The following is a 21448-nucleotide window of genomic DNA, read 5'->3' as shown; positions in this document are numbered from 1 at the left end:
TTAATGTACTGAGGATGCCTGTGACACACAGGCGAAAATTATACTAATAAATAATCTTTCTACGCGAGTTTTTTCCGTTATTTATTGTGTACCGATATGTCTACTCACGGTTTACCTCTTTTAAAACTTATCCATTCCCACAGCTTTACTGACATCCAGGGTACTCAGTATTTGGAACACACTCTCCTCTTGTACCTCTAAATCTCAAACTTGCCCTATCCCTATAGTATTAAAACTTACTTCTCAAGGATGAAATACTCTAATTGTTTATTGAACAACTCCAATATGTCCTCTGCATCAGTCACTCTATTACTATTTTTATCCCAGAATGTCATTCTTCCACCGTCATTTCTCCTCCTACTGGCCACATAGCTAAAAAATTCCCTAGGATTTTCTTTGGATCTTAATGCCAATCTCTTCTCATATTCCAGTTTTGCCTTCCTCACCATACTAGTCACTCTCCTGTCCTGAGTCTTATATTCTTCATGCATCTGCTCTCCATCCCTCTCCTTATATCTCTTCCATAATCTCTTTTTCACCTGTAGTTCCTGTTTGATATTGTTTGTCATCCACTTTACACCAAATTGTGTCCTCTTCTTCACTCGTGGAATACAACTTACTATTGCTGCTAACAAATATTCCTTCACGATTTCCCAAGCACTAATGATATCTCGCCCTTCCAAAATTCCTCCCTCCATGGAACTGTTCCCAGTTGATATCTAAGACTATTATAATCACCCACCTTATATTTTCACATACATTCTCTTTTCTTTGATACTCCTGCATGTCTATTCATCTTCCAAGTCTAAACCACATGGTCACTCTCTCCAACTGGAGGGAGAAAGATGTCATCTCAGTTATCATCAGCTCTTCTGATGCTGTGACCAAATCCAAAACTCTTGAACCTGCTGTCCCCTCTATTACATGTTGTCTAAGACATTTGTTACTCAAGAATTCTAGAAATTCCATTTCCTTATTAGTACATTCATTTTCCTCTTCCCAGCTTATACTGCTGTAGTTAAAATCTCCCATAACAATCATTCTTCTTACACTTGCCAAACTCAACTGTTTAAACATCTCATGCTCCCCACCCTCTGTGCTCCTTGGCTTGTAGCAGCACCCCAGTAAGTATCCTGTCTTGCACACCTCTGCCTCACACCATATGCTTTCCAAACCATTAGTGTCACTGCCTTCCAAAGCCTCCACTCTTAGGGGACATAAGTCGTCACTTATCATAAGCAGTACTCCACCACCACCACTCTTTCTCTTCCTATCCTGCCAAAAAATGCTGTACCCTGCTACTTCTATTCCTGTTTTTATCTCATTTTCTCTCAACTATGTCTCAGAGATTCCAATAATCTTTGGCCATGCTGACACTATCAGCACAACCAATTCATCTCACTTATTCTGGCATTAGTATAAAGCATAAAAATGTCACTGCTTCTATACCTGTCATTATCTCCTCCAGGCCCACTGGACTCAGTGTTACCTGATGTCGTCCCCCTTCTCCCAGGCACCCATTCCCACAAGAGGCCACCCCTACTACCATCCACCCTGGGTATTCTAGTTTCCCTGCATTGACACACCAACTCGTTCAGATAACAACGATCTCTTCAGATGCCTACGTCCTTCCTCATTCAGATGCAAGCGGTCTCTCGCATACAGTTCCTTTCTGTCCTCAAATGCCCTCCAAGCATCCAAGTTGATATACATATTCCATCCACATATTCCAATCCTCTCTTCTGACACATTCTGGCTATTATGCTATTCATTATTACTGCTCTTCTGCTCAGTTCATCACTATCATAACTGGGAAACACACACATACAATCTTTCTTCTCTGTGTTTTCTTTCTTTTTTATATGTTGAAGCAAATGAACCAGCTCTATCACTTAGATGGGAACAATTGTCTCTTAACTATCCTCTAAAAATAAAGTCTCTTCTACAACAGACTACCATTGGTGAAAGCTGTTGGCATGAATGTTGACAAGAATTCCTCCATGGCAGGTTTGCATTCCATCTGCAACCTATTGCTTTTGCTTTGCCAACTGAAAAAGTCTTATACACTATCATCTGTCTACCTTCAATTACTTAATGCACCCAGAGTAGCTCACTCTGATTTTTTGCCCATCTGTATTGATAGTTCAAAATCAGAGATTTCTGTTGGCTGTTCTGCTTTGTTTCCTGGTAATACTATCTCCAACGGGTCCCACTCAATTGCAGTAATTATACAGCATTGCATGCCATTCAGCTTGAACTTGTGCATATAAAAGAACACTTCTACTAAAAATGTGTAATTTATACAGCCCCTTTGAGTTCTTTGCAGATTATCTTCTCTCCTATGTATAATCCACATCCAGTGCTTTGTGAGGTGTTACAAATGTTGTACAAAACGATGATCCTTAATTTTGATGTTCGATTGTGCTGGATTCCTACCACATTGAAATTAATGGAAATGAGACTGCAGATGCAGGTATTAGATCAGCTCATACTTCTTCCATGTACCATTTGACAGTTCCCTATACAGACTACAGACATTTTATAAAATCAAAGCTAATTGCCCACCAGTAGTTATCATGACAGATAGATAGCACTGACAAACAAATTCCATTATATTAAACCTGAAATTAAGCATTGCCAGTCGAGTCAACTTAGAAACAGAAGAGAAGAAGTTTTTCTTGCTAGGCTCCGCATAGGTCACGCACATCTTACACATTCTTATTTACTAAGCGCTGATGACCCACCTATGCATGAAAAATGCATGTGTCTTATCATTTGTCATATTCTAATGGAGTGCCAACATTTCACATGAGAGAGGAATAAAATTTTTACTTATCTGGCTAAGCCATATATACACTGAGACATGTTATCAGATTTGGACAAATTGCATGGTGTTTTTAAATTTTTACGAAGAATTAATTTATACAACCCCTTGCAAAAAGTATCCAACCAATGACTGTAACACTAACATTTGTGTGTGTGTGAGGATTTATTTTTCCTCGGTACATATATTTTGTTCAGTTTGAACAGTTATGCATATAAATTGTAAAGAAGATAAATAAGATTAACATCATCATCAAATTCCTGACGTACCCTCAAGGGGGTATACAGGACATGATAGTACTACATGAAAAATTTACATCATTACTAACTTCCTATCTACAATTTTCCTCCAAATCAGTCTATTACTTGTCGAGACTCCAACATTATCATTATCAGATCTTATATTTCTATCGTCTAAGGCACATTGTACCATATCAATCCACCTATATCTTGGTCTTCCTCTGGGTCGTTTTCCTGCCAACCTGGCAGAGAACACTTGTTGTGCTAATCTTTCCTCACCCATTTTGTTTAAGTGACCATATCACCTGAGATTAGCTCTGCTAATGCATTCCTGCATGCCGACAATGTCAAGTTCTTTCCTAATATCATCATTTTTAATATGATATTGCCATTGATGCCATTTGTTCACGCCTCTAATCTTTCTCAGGACTCTCATATCTGCAGTCTCTAGTCTTTGGTGAAGTATTTTACTTCTGACCCAGCTCTCAGATCCATAAGTTAAAATTGTTCCGACTAATTTCTCTCTTATTCCATATGAATTTATTCAGTTAACTTCCTACCATACCAGCTTTGTTGATTCTGTTGTCTATTTCCATATTTAATTTACCATCTTCAGTAAAAATCGTGCCTAAGTAGCTGAAATGTTTTACTTGTTCCACAGGTTCCCCGTTCACAACACAATTGACATTTTCAACAATTCTACCTATTTTCATTGTCTTTGTCTTTTTAATGCTGACCTTCATACCATATCTATTACAACAGTTATTCAATTTAGTCAGGGAATCTTGCAAACTTGTAGTGGATTTATTTAGAAGTATAACATCGCCCGCATAAAGCAAAGAGCTGATATTAACATCTCCAATTTTTATATGATGTCTAATACCACTTTCTTTGATAATGTGATCCATATAGATAATGAATAACAGAGGGGATAATGTACATCCTTGTCTCACACCAGATTTAACATTAAACCATCTTCCTGTACTTCTTTCAATTCTAACTGCCGACTTGCAACTCAAATACAGACTAAGTATTGCATGATATAATGCCCCATTGACACCATATAACTATAGCATATTGAATAGCTATAGTTATATGGTGTATTGAATAGTTGAATAGTTCAGAAAGCCTGTGTCCAGGCTTTCTGAACTATGCAGTGCAGCCATTTCTGGTCGAATATCATTTACTCCTGCTGCCTTTCTACATTTCAACCCTTTAATGGCTTTTTCTGCTTCAAGTATGGATACGTATTCCTGCCTGCATGCCTGGTCAGTGTTTTTTTATCACTGTGTTGTCATCACTGCTTGTTTCATAGCAATTTTTCGAAGTAATTACTCTATACTTCCAGGATATCTTTTTCTCCCATTTTCATGTCACCTTTATCATCTCTAACTCCTTTTACAGCACTCTTTCCTCCATTTCTATGCTTCTTCAAAAACCTCCAGAATATCTTACCACCTTGATATTTATTTTCTATATTCTTGCCAAAGTCCTCCCATGACTTTTATTTAGCTAGTTTTACACAGTGTTTAGCTTTCTTACATTTGTCTCTGTATTCTCTAAGAGCACAAGCTGACTTATTTGCCAGGAACTTTTGATATGCTTTCTTCTTTTCCGTCACTGCCTCTTTAACTTCCTGTGTCCACCATGGAGTTCTAATTTTTCTATCCTTTCAAGCAACCTCACCACATGCCTCTCTGGCTGAATCAATCAGGGTTTTCTTCAAGGCTTGCCACTGAATCTCCAAGGTTTGGTTCCTGTTCTTGAACTCTTTAATTTTTTCTTCAATAATCTTTGTGTATTTTAGTGTACAGTTCACATCCGAGAGCTGTTCCACTTTTATTCGCTTTAAAACTTTCTTACATGTTATTCTTTTCAATATGAAATTCAATTTTATCCTGCTCAAGACTAAATAGTGATCACTTCCAATTTAAAATCCTCTGTACACTCTGGTGTCCTGCACCAGGGAGAAAACATCACTATCAACAATAACATAGTCAATGAGACCTTTCTTATTCCTTGCCTCTTCTCTCCATGTGAATTTGTGCACATTTTTATGTTGGAACATGGTATTAGTAATAACCAGTCCATGACCTGAGCAGAAATCCAACAGGTATTTGCCATTATTATTAGCTTTGTTCTTTTCTCCAAATTTTCCCAAAATATTTTTGTATGTCTGACATTTCCTGCTCTGCTGTTACATCCCCAACAAGGACCAACTTTTCCTTTTTCATTGTGTCAGTTGCTTTCTCAAGAGCCTCAAAAAATTCCTCCACTTCTACCTTAGTAGAACCTTCTGTGGGACCATAGGCACAAATAAGTCTCATTGTCCAGTTCTCCATTCTCATATTCGCCCACATTACTCTACTTGAGACTGACTGCCATTCAAGAAGATTACCCTCGTATTTTGTGTTGAATACTATGGCTATTCCTTCTTTTCCTTGATTGTCATTTCCTGAATATAACATTTTGTATTTATTGTTCAGAAAGATCTCACCAGTTTTTGTCTTTTTTGTTTCAGTCACCCCTATTATGTCTATCTAGTACTTATCTAATTCATCAGCTAGCTCCATTTCTTTGCCATTCAGGCTTCTTATGTTGATAGTACCGATCTTTAACTCTGGTGATGTTGAGTTGGGGTAATTTCTTTGTTAATCTTATTGAAATCTGAAAGCAATAAGATTAACAAAGAAGTTAAATTTATTACAGAAAATATTTTATAGTTTACTTTTAACCAGAAATTAGGTGAATGAAAATCATACGCTGAAGAAAAAAAAGTATGAGATCATTCTTTAATTTGGAATTATGTATCCGATCACCGAATTCAGATTTTGTTAGCCTAAACGACAGCTTTCATCCTTTGTGGCATGGACTCAATGAGGTTTTGACAGTGAGGTGGCAGAATTTCACTTCAGCTTTCCATGATTGCATAACTTAATTTGATATTTGTGGACCGTTTGGTGTCAATTTTTCGCTTTAAAATATTCCAAACATTTTCGATCAGATTAAGGGCTGGGCTATTCGAACTCCAAGTCATAGTTTTAATTGGAGCGTGTGGATTGTTTCACAGATAGTTCTTGATTCATCTGCTGTGGTGACAAGATGCATTGTCACCTTGAAAAATGAAGTCATTGGAATCCTGGAATCATTCTTTGATACTAGGAACCAAAAAAATGCTCTAAAATTTCTACATAGACTTCAGAGTTGACTGTATGTAAAACGATATATATATATACAGGGTGTTCGGGATAAATTTGACAGTTTCGTAAGGAAAAAGAAAATCTTATTTGTATCTATTAAATTTAATGAATTGACAAAAAAACATTACAGGCAGAGTTAATTACAATACTATCAACAAGATTTACTCAAAATAACCACCATTAGCATCGATCACAGCTTCAATTCTGCTTCGGAACCTCGAACAAGCTGATGCTACAGTCTCCCTGGGAAGGGCCGCAAAAACTGTTTTAATTTTATCCATTAACTGGGCTTTTGTATTACTGGAAGTGCGATTGGTGTCTTTTTCAACTGCGCCCCATACAAAATAATCCATGGGGTTAAGGTCTGGGGAGTTTGGAGGCCAAACATTTGGACTGGTGAAGTCGTAGAAATTTTCAGACAACCATTTTTGACTTTTCCCAGAGGTGTGGCAAGGGGCCGAATCCTGCTGCCATACATACGGCCTACCATTGGCTACCCTTGTTATCCAGGGCTTGACTACAGTTAGCAACTCCACGAACAAAGCCCGAATTCCAATGCCAGGGTTCTTCAACACCTGTTCCTGCAGATTTGCGAGGAATTCTGCTGTACGAACGCAATCAGATCGTCTGCTAGGGATCTTTCTTCTTGCTACATCCTCGTAGTCACCATTGCAAGTCTCTAGTTCATGCCTGATTGTTTTTACTGTATTCAGGGAGCATTGGGCAGCAGTCGTAATATCCTTATTTTGATGGCGGGCACGAATCATCATAATACAAGTTATTCTCTTCCATGATTCAGGTGGGTTCCAGCTATCCATCCTTTCTGACATCTTGTATATGAATGAAGAAGGGTCCAAACTTTTAAATGAAGAGAAGTGTGTGTTAATACATGTAACTTACGGAAAAATATAATTAATTATAAATATGTCAAATTTATCCCGAACACCCTGTATATAATAATTTTCCAGCACTTTGTGATGTCATGCAACTCCAAGTGGTACATAAGGGTAACAATTTAGATTTGTATTAATGCACTCATCGAAGAACTTTTCACCAAGTCATCTTCTCCATACAAAGGTACTGTTATCTTCACTGGTTCCAAGGCAAATTCAAGAATCGTCATGAAATTCCCAATTTACATGACTTTTTACACCATTGGAAACACACATTTTTGTGTAATTTGTTGCTTGTTCAAAAAAAAAGTTCTTTCACAGGAGCCATCCTTTAACACTATAGATAGAATTCAGATTTTACAATCATGATTCTGCTCCTTATAAATATTTTCTCTATGCTTTACATGTGCACAGACAGATTTGCATATTGGGGGAATGACGTTTCTTTCCTCAGCGATTGCTTACTTTTTCCCAACTGTCCACTTGATTGGATACTTTTTTCTAACACAGATAATTTATTTTCTTTAAATTAATCTTTGAATCATACATAAAATTTTCTTTTTATACTTTAAAGTGTGCTATTTCATTTCTTGCTTGCTAAAACGTTCATATGTTAAACTTTCCAAGAAACATATGCTGTATATCGCAGTCATCGTAGTGATAACGGCATTGATCGGATACTTTTTGCCAGGGGTTGTACATTTGATTATAAATTCTATTTATGTGTAGGTACTGCATTGCTTAATTTTTTACATGTTATTTATTAATTTACCTCTTTATGACTATTTATTAATATCTTATGCACTACTGTAACCTTTCCTTTCATCAATAAACCTTTAATCAGCCAACCATCCAATTGGAATTATTTGAAAAGACATCAAAAGCCCTTGAAAAATACTATACAAAGCCTAAAATATAGCATAGGTACATTGACAATATCTTCCTTATCTGGCTAGGTTCTGAAGAAACTCTTTATTGCTTTACTAACTTCTTAAGCAGCTTAAATCATAAAATGTTACATTAGTTTTGAAGCCAAAATACTACTCAGGGATATAATAGTTTTTTTGCAGCCTCATTCGATTCACAATTGAACTTAAAAAAAAAAAAAAAACAGGACACTTGCTTCATTTAATTTCCAGTATTGAGATCACATGTTTCTAAACATGAAACAAATTTATTAAAATAAACAGTTTAACCCAGCAAGTTTCATAAGCCATCGTTAGGGATACAACACATAAAAAAACACCAGAAAAAAATTATTATAACAACAGATTGCTAGTATATATAAACAAAATGACAAAAAAAATAAAATAAATAAAACATTCTATTAACTAATTTGCAAGCACGGGAATGATTCTAGCTGTTGTTGTCACATTTTGGTCATAATGCATATCACATCCCATTTCCTAGATTGGTTGTTAGGTTTTTGATGAATGCAGACCAAACTTAATGTAGGATTAAACCTTTGTTTTTGTTACGTTGGGTAAGGATATACAGAGCATTTGTTTCTTACCAGATTGCTTGGCAGCCTATATTTGTTGTGTGGATGACTAATCCTGATTTCTTTCTTTTTTTCTCAACATCTTTAACATGTTCACACTTGCGTATCTCTCCAGACCATCCTGTTTAACCTACATAGTAAATGCCACTGGAGCAATGAATTTTGTATATGCCTGGTTTTTTCATGGGAGAATTTCAAAAATGCAATTACATTACCTTACATCAAAAAATGTTATCAGTGCTTCATAATTTCATAATTACAATGTTGAAGTGATTTTTCTTACAATGTATAGGATTTAATTTCAAGATTCTTACATCTACCAAAACCTCCAGATCCTCTCATTTAAAAAAAAAAAAAAAAAATACTGGCATGTTCAAAATTCATTGACCTTGTGGCATTTGCTATGCAAGATGAAATAATTCTAAAGAGACAGAGAGAGATACGCATGCCTGTGCATGTAAAAAGACATTAAGGAAAAAAGAAAATTGCAGATCAGGATTAGCCTTCCACATAACAAATAAAGGCCACCAAGTAGTTTGGGAAGAAAGAAACAGAAATTGTCTTGTTTTAGTATCGATCAGTTGTTTTATCCATCTTTACATAATGCATAATTGGAACTTCTCTTTGTTATTATTGTCTAAATAATAAACTGGCTTTAGTTAGGTTTCAGTTAACGTTGCATTAGTTTTGAAGCCAAGATATTACTCAAGGATACAATAGGTTTTTGCAGTCTCATATACATATGTTTTTGCTGCAGTGCAGTATTGTTAGCCAGTACTGCTCTGGTTTGTTCAGTAGTGTTTCAGGTTGTCTTCACCTTACCTGTCTTCCAAGATAGTTCCCTCATACTGTGTGACTATATACCTCATCATCATCAAATTCCTGCCATGTACCCTCAAGGGGTGTGCAGGATATGACAGTACTACATGAAAAAATTACATCATTACTAACTTCCTATCTACAATTTTCCTCCAAATCAGTCTGTTACTTGTCAAGACTCCAACATTATCAGATCTTATATTTCTATCGTCTAAGGCACTTTGTACCGTATCAATCCACCTATATCTTGGTCTTCCTCTGGGTCGTTTTCCTGCCAATCTGGCAGAGAACACTTGTTTTGCTAATCTTTCCTCTCCCATTCTATTTAAGTGACCATGCCATCTGAGATTAGCTCTGCTAACGCATTCCTGGATGCTGACAATGTCAAGTTCATTCCTAATATCCTCATTTTTAATATGATATTGCCATTGATGCCATCTGTTCACGCCTCTAATCTTTCTCAGGACTCTCATATCTGTGGTCTCTAATCTTTGGTCAAGTGTTTTACTTCTGACCCAGCTCTCAGATCCATAAGTTAAAATTGGTTTGAACACAGTCTTGTATACAGCTAATTTAGTGTTCCGACTAATTTCTTTCTTATTCCATATGAATTTATTCAATTGACTTCCCACGATACCAGCTTTGCTGATTCTGTTGTCTATTTCTATATTTAGTTTACCATCTTCAGTAAAAATTGTGCCTAAGTAGCTGAAATGTTTTACTTGTTCCACTGGTTCTCCATTCACAACACAGTTGACATTTTCAATGATTCTGCCTATTTTCATTGTCTTTGTCTTTTTATTGCTGACCTTCATACCATATCTATTACAACAGCTATTCAATTTAGTCAGAGAATCTTGCAGACTTGTAGCGGATTTATTTAGAAGTATAACATCATCCGCATAAAGCAAAGAGCTGACATTAACATCTCCAATTTTGATATCAGGTTTAATACCACATTCCTTCATAATGTGATCCATATAGATAATGAATAACAGAGGGGATAATGTACATCCTTGTCTCACACCAGATTTAACATTAAACCATCTTCCTGTACTTCCTTCAATTCTAACTGCTGACTCACAACTCAAATAAAGACTAAGTATTGCTTGATATAATGCCCCATTGACACCATATAACTGCAGCGTATTGAATAGCTTCTCTCTTGGCACCTTGTCATATGCCTTTTCCAAATCGACAAAACTTAAATACAGATCTTTGTTATATTCCCATGCTTTCTCGACTATTTGTCGTAAAGTGAAGATCTGATCCTGGCAGCCTCTATTTGGCCTGAATCCAGCTTGTTCTTCACCAAGCTTTTCTTCCACAATTCTTCTCAACCGTTTCTCAAGTATACTTGCATAGATCTTGCCAGGAACACTCAGTAGGGAAATACTTCTGTAATTCTCACATTCAGTTTTATTTCCCTTTTTATATATGGGTACTATGAGAGCTCTACTCCAATCATCGGGAATGCGTCCCTCTGTCCAGGCTTTCTGAACTATGCAGTGCAGCCACTGTAAGACGCTTATACCACCATACTTCAGCATTTCTGGTCGAATATCATCTACTCCTGCTGCCTTTCCACATTTCAAGCCTTTGATGGCTTTTTCTACTTCAAGTATGGATATGTATTCCTGACTGCATGCCTGGTCAGTGTTTTTTATCACTGTGCTGTCATCACTGCTTGTTTCATTTAGCAGTTTTTCAAAGTAATTACTCCATACTTCAAGGATATCTTTTTCTCCTGTTTTCATTTCACCTTTATCATCTCTAATTCCTTTTACAACACTCTTTCCTCCATTCCTATGCTTCTTCAACAACCTCCAGAATATTTTGCCACCTTCTTGATATTTATTTTCTATATTCTTGCCAAAGTCCTCCCATGACTTTTGTTTAGCTAGTTTTACACACTGTTTAGCTTTCTTACATTTGTCTCTGTATTCTTTAAGAGTAAAAGCTGACTTATTTGACAGGAACTTTTGATATGCTTTCTTCTTTTCCTTCACTGCCTCTTTAACTTCCTGTGTCCACCAGGGAGTTCTGATTTTTTTATCCTTGCACACAACCTCACCACATGCCTCTCTGGCAGAATCAATCAATGTTTCCTTCAGAGTTTGCCACTGAATCTCCAAGGTTTGATTCCTGTTCTCAAACTCTTTCATTTTCTTTTCAATAATATTTCTGTATTTTAGTCTACAGTTCACATCTGAGAGCTGCTCAACTTTTATTCGCTTTAAAACTTTCTTACATGTTATTCTTTTCAATATGAAATTCAATTTTATCCTGCTCAAGACTAAATAGTGATCACTTCCAATTTCAAATCCTCTGTACACTCTGGTGTCCTGCACCAGGGAGAAAACATCACTATCAACAATAACATAGTCAATGAGACTTTTCTTATTCCTAGCCTCTTCTCTCCATGTGAATTTGTGCACATTTTTATGTTGGAACATGGTGTTAGTAATAACCATTCCATGTCCTGAGCAGAAATCCAACAGATATTTGCCATTATTATTAGCTTTGCTCTTTTCTCCAAATTTTCCCAAAATATTTTTGTATGTCTCACAATCATTTCCAACTCTACTATTTAGATCCCCAACAAGGACCAACTTTTCCTTTTTCATTGTGTCAGTTGCTTTTTCTAAAGCCTCAAAAAATTCCTCCACTTCTACCTTAGTAGAACCTTCTGTGGGACCATAGGCACAAATAAGTCTCATTGTCCAGTTCTCCATTCTCATATTCGCCCACATTACTCTACTTGAGACTGACTGCCATTCAAGAAGATTAGCCTTGTATTTTGTGTTGAATACTATGGCTACTCCTTCTTTTCCTTGATTGTCATTGCCTGAATATAACATTTTGTATTTATTGCTCAGAAAGATCTCACCAGTTTTGGTCTTTTTTGTTTCAGTCACCCCTATTATGTCGATCTGGTACTTATCTAATTCCTCAGCTAGCTCCATTTCTTTGCCATTCAGGCTTCTTACGTTGATAGTACCGATCTTTAACTCTGGTGATGTTGAGTTGGGGTTTGTTTTCAGATTTGTTCCAGTAGCTGACTTTTCGCTGTTCGCCCTGGTTCCCTGGCGAAAACAACGGGGGCCTTGTTTAACCGGGCGACGCCCCAGCCGGCATGAAATTTTGTCATGTTGTACCAGTCATGTGGTACAACATGACTATATACCTTAATAGGAATATTTTTATTTTCATCTAAGCACAATTTTCACTTCAAACTTGTCTAGTTTCATTATTGCAGTATATTAGTAATTTTGATTTTTAGGGACATTTTCAAATGATCAGCATTTATTACTTTCATCATATTTGTCTATTTATTCTCTCTCTTTCCTGCTTTCATATCAGACCAGCTAACTCACCTTCAGTTGAAAAAGCTCTTATAAAAATTTCTTGCATTGTGACAAGAATTAAACTCAAGTCTTTTCCAATTGAAAAGTAAATGTTCTGTCATTCTTTTAAATGCATTACAAAAGTACCAGTATGGATGAAAAGAATTTTGATGATACTGTGCAAGTTACCTTTAGGCACAGGTGATATTAATTGTGCTGAGTGAATATAATGTCACATGAATCTTTTTGCCTTTTGTTTATTAACAATGGTTGGTAAGTAACATATCTCAATATTTCAGATTCACCTGCAATTACTTTGCATTATATTTCCAACTAAATTAATACATGTATTGTACATACATGAGTCACCTATATTCTATATGTCTTATGCATACTGCAATAACTAGCAAACTATATAACTAAAATTTTCATTAAAGACTGTCAGCTCATTTTTGTAAGGACCACAGAAATGGTGAGTTTTACATATTTTATGTACTCCACCAGTTATACTAAAATGTCATGCAGTGCCATATTATTATTATTAAGAGAGACCTCCAGGGAGTCAGGAACTCAGGGAGGCCATACTATTCGCACCAGCTGTCATACCTGTTCTTGAATTCATTCACGCTACTTGCACACATCCAAAGGCAATCCATTCCAATCACGCACTACTCTATTCAGAGAAAAATCTAGCCCTAATCCCCTTCTTAATAGCTTTCATTCTCAACTTCCGTGGATGCCTTTGCATCCTTTCCCCACCACTCCATAAAATGAAAATTTCCATCTACTGAAATCCTGTATGACCTTTCAGAAGTAATGTCACATGAATCTCTTTTCCTTTTGTTTATTAGCAACAGTTAGTAAGTAACATATCTTAATATTTCAGATTCACCTGCAATTACTTTGCATTATATTTCCAACCTTGTTAAATGAATATGCATATTGTACATGAGTCACCTATATTCTATATGTCTTATGCACACTGGAATAACTAGCAAACTATATAACTGAATCTCAATCGTCACCCCTCTTTCTCCTGTTTGTTAGTGTCTGCAGCCTAAAATTCTCAATCTGTCTTCATAATCCATATTCTGTAATCCTGATATAATTTTTTACACTCTCCTTTTCACTCTCTCCACTATCAGAATGACTACGGAAACCAGGAGACCAGACCTGCACGCAATAGTCCAAGTGATGGCTTTCAAAGCCTTGTAAAGAGGCAAAATGACTTCCTTATATTTACATGTCAAGGTTCATTTCAGCATTGCAAATATTCTCCGAGTTGTATTTACAATTATGGGTATATGACCCTTGTACTTCAACTTCCTGTCTACTAAAACTCCAAGATCCCTAGCATGGTCAGTTTCTTTTAGCATAATCCCATCAGTATAATATTACATTAGATATCTAATCACATCGAAGGTCATGACTTGACTTTTTCTAACATTGAACTGACATCCATTTTCACATGCCCACAATTTTAGCCTATTTTTATCTCTCAGCTTAGTCATTTAATCTATTTAAATATATATATATATATATATATATAAGATTAAAATTTAACTGACTAGAATCCGAGACAGTATAACAAAAACCTTTAATAAACCATGACTAGTTTCATTGGTATTCCAACTTCTTCAGGTGAAGAAGTTGGAATACCGATATATTGCAGTTCAAGGATATCCTGTGTATAGAAGATTCCCTTTAGTACCTCTTGAAACTGTAAAAATGATCTAATAGGAAAAATGATGTTCCAAAATAAACATATCTTTTTTCATAGACTGTGATAGCAGCAATAATATTTATACAGGAAGTTATCACAAATGAAGCCTATACTGCATAGTATTCTAGACACATTGGTTAATTGTTGTTGATATCCTACACATTACTAGAAACACCATTGTCTGATGCAGTGTTTTTCGGCGTTTTTTGGATCATGCCCACCTCAGCGTCTCAAAGATTTTGATGCCCCCCCTCTAGCATAATAGTCAGCCAAGTTCTGAAAAAGTATAATATAAATATGATGTACATGTACATTTTCAAATTTTCCACCTGTGGGGCATATGCCCAACATTAAGAAACACTGGTCTGATGGGTTACATGACAATTAATTGACTTTGATTAACCTTTTGAAAGCTTGTGTGGCTTAGTGGAAGTGGTATGTTTTTGTCTATGACCACCTGAAGAAAGTTACAAGTTCAGTTCTAGTTATCAACTAGAGAAGCTTTTACTAAGCTTTTTTGACGGGTTCCTGGATTAGTTGATCTTTGGCATGGACAAGTGGGTTTTTCATCCCATTAACTCAAGAAAATCGACCACACAATCCACACTATTATCAGCCTCCTTCACTGGATGCTGTGAATAATTGATAGTCTTGGGCAAGCTATCTCTGATTGGCTACCAGTGGAGATTGAACTGCTCCCCCACAGTAGAATTTTTTCTACTGTGGTGTTTTTTCAGTTCGAAAAACATGAATTTTAAAACACACCATTAGTGAACACTTTTAAAAATTTCAACAGTATTGTGCATATTTTTGAATTACGTGCAGTAATTTTTAAGTAATTAAAATAAACTTATGTGGGTGGTCTGAAAAGTTCTTGGCCTAACAATGAAAAATAGAATTCATAATTTCAAAATTATGCAACATAATCTCCCTTAAGACTAATACATTTATTCCAGTGATTCTCATGCTTCAGCCCATTATCCCATCCCTGTAGTGGTTCTCAGTAAGATCTGCAAAATAGCCCTCTACAGCAGCACTCGCCTCTTGATTCGATGAAAAACACTGACCAGCGAGGAAGAATTTTAGTTTTGGGAAGAGATAGAAGTCAGAGGGAGCCAAATCTGGTGAATATGGTGGATGTTCCAACAATTCATAGTGCAGATCCCTTAATTTTCCCATTGCCAAAACACCTTTGTGAGTAGGTGCATTGTCCTGATGAAAGATGATTTTTTTCTTCTGCAAACAGAGTCTTTTCTCACGAATTTTTTCGTCTAGTCTGGTTAAAAGATCAGAATAATATTCCCTGGTTATTGTTTGACTCTTTTCAAGATAATTAATAAGCAAAATGCCTTTAGTATCCCAAAACACCGATGCCATGACCTTTCGTGCTGATGGAACCGACTTTGTTTTCTTTGGCGCTGAGCAACTGGCTTCTGTTTACTGTTTTGACTGCAGTTTGGATTCTGGTATGCAATGGTGAATTCAAGTCTCAACTGTAATAAATCAATGCACAAAATCAATTTCAATCTTGTTAAAATGCCCCAAACACTGTTCAGAGATTTTAATGCGAGTTTGTTTTTTGATCTGCTGTGAGCAAGCATGGCATCCATCTAGCACAAAGCTTTTTCATTTGCAATTCTTCATGCAAAATATATCCTACACGTTCTTTTGAAATGGCTATAGTCTCAGCAATTTCATGCACTTTGATTTGCCAGTCATTCAGTACCATATAGTGCACTTGATAAATGATTTCTGGTGTTGTTACACTTTTTGGACGTCCTTCATGTGGATCATCTTCAAGGCTGGTACATCCACCTTTATACTCAGCAGCCTATTTCTTAATTGTTGAAAATGAAGGAGAAGAGTGCCCATTAACGTTTATGAACTTTGAATGAATTTCTTTTGGCGTTAAACCACCTTTTACAAAGAATTTTATAACCACACGATACTCAATTTTATCCATTTCAAGGGAAAGAGACAACACTTTTGCTTCAGACAGTTGTATAAAACAAACTACTTGATAGAATGACTTGCAATTTCACATGGATCTTATGACATATGTATCCATGAAAAAATCTTTCCGATAGTGTTGCCACTATGGTAGAGGCTGAGAACTTTTCAGACCACCCTTGCATGTGTGGGAATTATTCACTCCCTACTCACTAATTTGCATAACACATATGCACACCATTGAAATTCTTTTATAGCATTTATTGGCACTTGACATTTAAATTCAGATATATGTTTAACTCTTGAAAGATTTTTTTTTTCCTCCCTTGGTAGTTAAATATCTATAACTAGGGCTCTCTACCTATGGCCTTCTGTCGTTAATTTTATTCAATAACTGGTCCTTAAGTAGTTATTTCCAAAGCAGATATTAATAATTTAACATGCACAAGAAACATTTCTATAATGATCGAAAGATTTTCCAACAAGTTACTTCAATATATATAACTAAGAAGTTTTGGGAAGTTGCATTATTAGAATCACTAATTTCTGGTACATTAAACCACTCACAAAGCAGTCAAAAAGAAGTTATGTTTTAATGCATCTAGTTTTGTGGGGATGAGGGAATTATTTCCCTTCATCAGAAAATAGCACAAATAAATTAAACTGCAATTAAAGTAATAACAGTTAACATTTCTAGTGAAGAATATTTGAAAACATTTAAACAATGGAAAACGTACATTCTCTGTTATGCTTTCTCCTGGTTTGTGTGTTGATGTATACTGTTGGTAGATACAAGTGTGTCATGGATTAAAGAAGACCAGATTTGATGTAAAATCATACCTTGTTTTTTTTTTTTTTGTTGCACTGTACAGATATTTCATCATTTCAGATGATTCTTTGAATGCTCTTGATTAAAAACAAATCTCACTGTGGAGCATTTCAGTTTGTTGCTATTCTACTAAATGTTTTGTATCTGTTGTATGTGCTACCAGCCCTGATTTGTGCTTTGTTTCATTCTCAACATCTTTGGTGTGTTCTGATCAGATTATCTCCCCAGATCTGTCAATTTGCACAGCTGCAAATGATCTTGTAGATACCTGATTTTTAAGTAGTGGATGTGGTGGTTTAGGAGGTTTCAGATGTCTAGAAGTTTTGTTGATTTTATTTATGCTATCTGATGATGTGAAACAAGTTTTTTTTCACAAAACTAGTCAATTTAAAACATAATTTCTTTTTGACTTTTTTATGAGTGATTTAATACTGGCAGATAGCAATTTTAATATGTACTTTTACTGCAGAACTTCACAATGAGATGCAAACTCACAGTGAGGTTTTGTTTACTTAAGCAAATAATTTTTAAAAACTCAGAATTAAACAAAAACTGTTCTACAATAGATTAAATTTCTATTATGGTGTCATCCCTTGTTTTTTGAAGTTGACTACTAATCGTGCATTAAGAATTTACCAATGCATGGAAATCACATTACTCAAAGAACATATAATGCACACGAGGTATGAACTTTCAAAAAAAATAAAAAATAGACAGCCTAATATATACTCTTCATACAGATTTATCTTCTCTTCCTGCAAACATTTGAAATAGTTTGAACAGACTTTCATATGAAAAATCAGAACACATTAGTACAGTAAGTAAAGAAGAGGATTTGAAACCTTATCAATGAAAGAAACAGCCATAATGATAGATTACCACTCAATAAAATAGTTATCAACAAGTCCTCAAAAAAATTATTTGATACTGAAATAACATCCTTTCCTGTGGTTTCAATTTTGCAATCTCCCCAAGTAAGATTCCTAAATTAGATAGCATGGCAAATGTGGAAAAACAGCCCCCAAATATTACCAAGAGATGTTGCAAATTTTCTTCACATTCAAACAGCCTCTGTCCTTTTGCAAGCAAAACCACCTAAAAATAATATCACAAAAGTAGAATTAAAGGCCTTAAAAAGCATAATAATGTTGAAAACTGACAAAGGGAACTGAACAGTTGTTTTGAATTCCATAGAATACATGGAAAAGATGAAATTACTGAAAAGATGATAATAAAGAAAAAACTTCTTTATCATCAAAGCATCTGGCAAACCTATTGAAACCTCACATTAGGCAAACATCCTCTTATGTTAAGAATGCAATGCACTTCATAGAAAATATCCATATGCTTGCAACTATATCCTACTGATATAGTTGCAAGCTTGGACATAGTAAATCTTTTCACATACTTCAGGAAATTTTCCCACTGGACACAGTGGACATTTTTAAACATTGCATTAATATCACTTTTTTTGAAATTTGAAGATTTTTTTGTTCTGCAAGGAACACAACCGAATATAGGGCGAAGATACATCAATGATATTTTTTATCATTTGGCCCGGTTCTACTACCCAATTATAAAATATTGTTACCTTCCTGGGAACATCCATCCTCCAATCAAATTCACAGTTGAATTAGGTCTTTACCATTTTTCATACACTAGTTAAGATATCAAAGCAAAACACTAACTTCTCAATCTACAGGAAACCAAGAAACACAGGATGTCATCTACATACAGCTTTTCATCACCACTCAGCACAAAAAATAGGCATCATCCATTCCTTCTGTGATAGAGCCTACAGCAAATATAAATAAAAGAAACCAAGAGTTACAGTATCTTAATTCTGTCCTTCCAAAAAATAGCTGCAACAGAACATTAATCAAAAAAAATTTCAGTCGACCTCCAAAACAAAGAGAAGAACAAATAAACCAAAAATCAGACCATAAAGAAATAATCTTATTTTAGATTTCAAGTCTTTTTGACTTGTGTTTTTGAAGACTTTGTTTCATTATGCTAATTCAGTTGCTCTGGGAGCAACTGAACAGAAACAATGAAACAAAAAACCTAAATTTGCTCCTTTAATACCCTGTTCGTACACATTATTTTAGCAGAAATTTGGTATTTCTAGTCTGTACAAAAAAATGGTCATGTAGGAATGCTAAATTTCATTCATGTATCTTCAACATGTTGGGACATATGCCATCATAAAACTGTTGATTAGCATAAAGTTCTGCCACATGTATAGTGAGAAAAGTTTTGTTTGTGTTGCTGTTTTTTTTTTATTGCAGTTTGACCAGAGTACTTGATTATCTTTTCTTTCTTTCCCTTTTAGGAAAAGATGCAGCAACTGCTTGACCAGATATTAGAAGACCTTTGTATAGATAATGAAGAAGAGGATTTTAAGGATATTTTCAAAACTAATGTATCTATGCATGCAGACAAAATATTGAGAGGCAACCCACCTGAAAAAGAGAACCTCTGTAGGTTATCCAGCAATGATGATATAACCAAAGACAGCTTTATAGATAAAGAATTAGTTAATGCAGCAAAATATAATTCTGGGAGTGACAGCTTACAAGGTGAAGATTACAAAGCTGATTTTGATACAAATGAAGATACTTCTCAAAATAGCGAATTTAATTCTGACCTGTCTTCAGATAAGAACAAAGTTTCTTGACATTGTCTGTAGCTGAATGTATTATATCTCTTGTAAATATTTCTTTTTTGTAAGAATTATTTATATCTTGGAAGGGGAGCAATGTACAATAAAGGTTTATACTTTTAAGACTATGTTCCTATGATAACTAGTAAACTTTAAACTTACAATATTATTACATTCTGCTTTCCTATCTCTTTTGGAAATTTGACAAAATATTTTACTTTTAGAAGACTGTCTTAACAAATAAAAGCTGCTACTTCATAATGGTTTAAAAAAAAAAAAAAAATTCACGTGCACATTTTCTTATATTGTTCATACTGAATAGCAATATAAGGAGACTGAAATTAGTTTAAGTTTAATGAATTAATAAATGAGCACTCTATCTTCCTGTCTTTCTTAATGACAGTTTTTTTTACATACTTTCAATAACTTCATCTCTTCTTAAAGCTAAATGAACTGTGAATATTTGCTTATTTTAATATAGGAACCTGATGATTTTCCATAACTTAAAAATGAAAGAAGCATAGCCACATAGAAAGAATTTAAAAAATGTAAACAACTAAAAATAGTTGTATCTCAAAATGTTTTGCAGAAGAATGCTAAGAAAACACAACTGATAACTGCATTAACAGTATATGTCTTTTAAGCACAGATACATAAAACACACTAAGTTAAAAAAAAAAAAAGTTGTTAGTGCACTGTAGTTACTGCTGAACAGATGTTTTTAGCCTTGTGTGAGTTCTTTAATTAACACGTTCGCTGCCACGCTACTTTACCATGATCTGTTCCCCTACGCCGAGCAGTTTTCCTTCTTCAAGGTCAGTACGATAATCTCGTTACCGGAGGTAAACGTCCTACGAGTATACTCGTAGTTGGCTTGTACAGAGCATATACGTTCTATGGGAATACACAGTTTTGAAGCTAGCCCCACAAGCCAAGCATTTTCACTTCTTCAAGGTCATTACAATAATCTCGTTCCCGGCGGTAAGCGTCCTACGAGTATACTCGTAGCTGGCTTGTGAAGCAGGTTTACCCACTACGAGTATACTCGTAGTTGGCAGCGAACGTGTTAATAATTAGGTTGTGTTTTTAATTCTGAATGGCTCATTGCTTATTTGATAATTATATATATAAATATAAATACACACATATATATATACTGATACAGTGTGTGTGTGTATATATGATATAACAATGATTGCCAAGAGTTTTCATATTCAATCTTTGAATTGAATATGAAAACCTTTGATGTAGGTGTGTGGAATGTATGCATTGATGAATGTAGATATGTTGGGGGGAAAAAGGTGATGGTGCAAGAATATACATTACATGACACCTCCAAGGAGTCCAATGATTCCTCATGGGAGAGCACGTGTGTGAGACTCACATCTGTGTGTGAGATGTGAGTCACACATGGGGTGAGATGTGTGACTCTACTACACACATCTCACCTTCTCCCCAACT

At 35.3% G+C, this 21448-nt stretch overlaps 1 protein-coding gene across 5 annotated transcripts in view; it reads left to right on the top strand.

Moving 5' to 3' along the window:
• Window positions 1–20110, top strand: part of LOC150102137 (spermatogenesis-associated protein 7-like) — a 151681-nt gene extending 131571 nt beyond the window's left edge. For 4 of the 5 annotated variants that reach the window (XM_090399380.1, XM_090399379.1, XM_090399381.1 and 1 more), the window contains one exon: window positions 19658–20110. In XM_090399380.1, coding sequence (XP_090255506.1) covers window positions 19658–20002 — 345 coding nt within the window. In that variant the 3' untranslated portion in view covers window positions 20003–20110. The remainder of the gene's footprint in view (window positions 1–19657) is intronic. The other variant, XM_090399383.1, reaches the window with a different exon arrangement.
• Window positions 20111–21448: the final 1338 nt, after the last annotated feature.

This window comes from Typopeltis vanoorti, chromosome 10 (genome assembly GCF_054136105.1).
Source record: "Typopeltis vanoorti isolate ZY-2024b chromosome 10, IOZ_Tvanoo_1.0, whole genome shotgun sequence".
In the NCBI taxonomy this organism is placed as follows: domain Eukaryota; kingdom Metazoa; phylum Arthropoda; class Arachnida; order Uropygi; family Thelyphonidae; genus Typopeltis; species Typopeltis vanoorti.
Note: the sequence above shows the minus strand (reverse complement) of the source record. Positions and strands in the feature narration are given on the sequence as shown.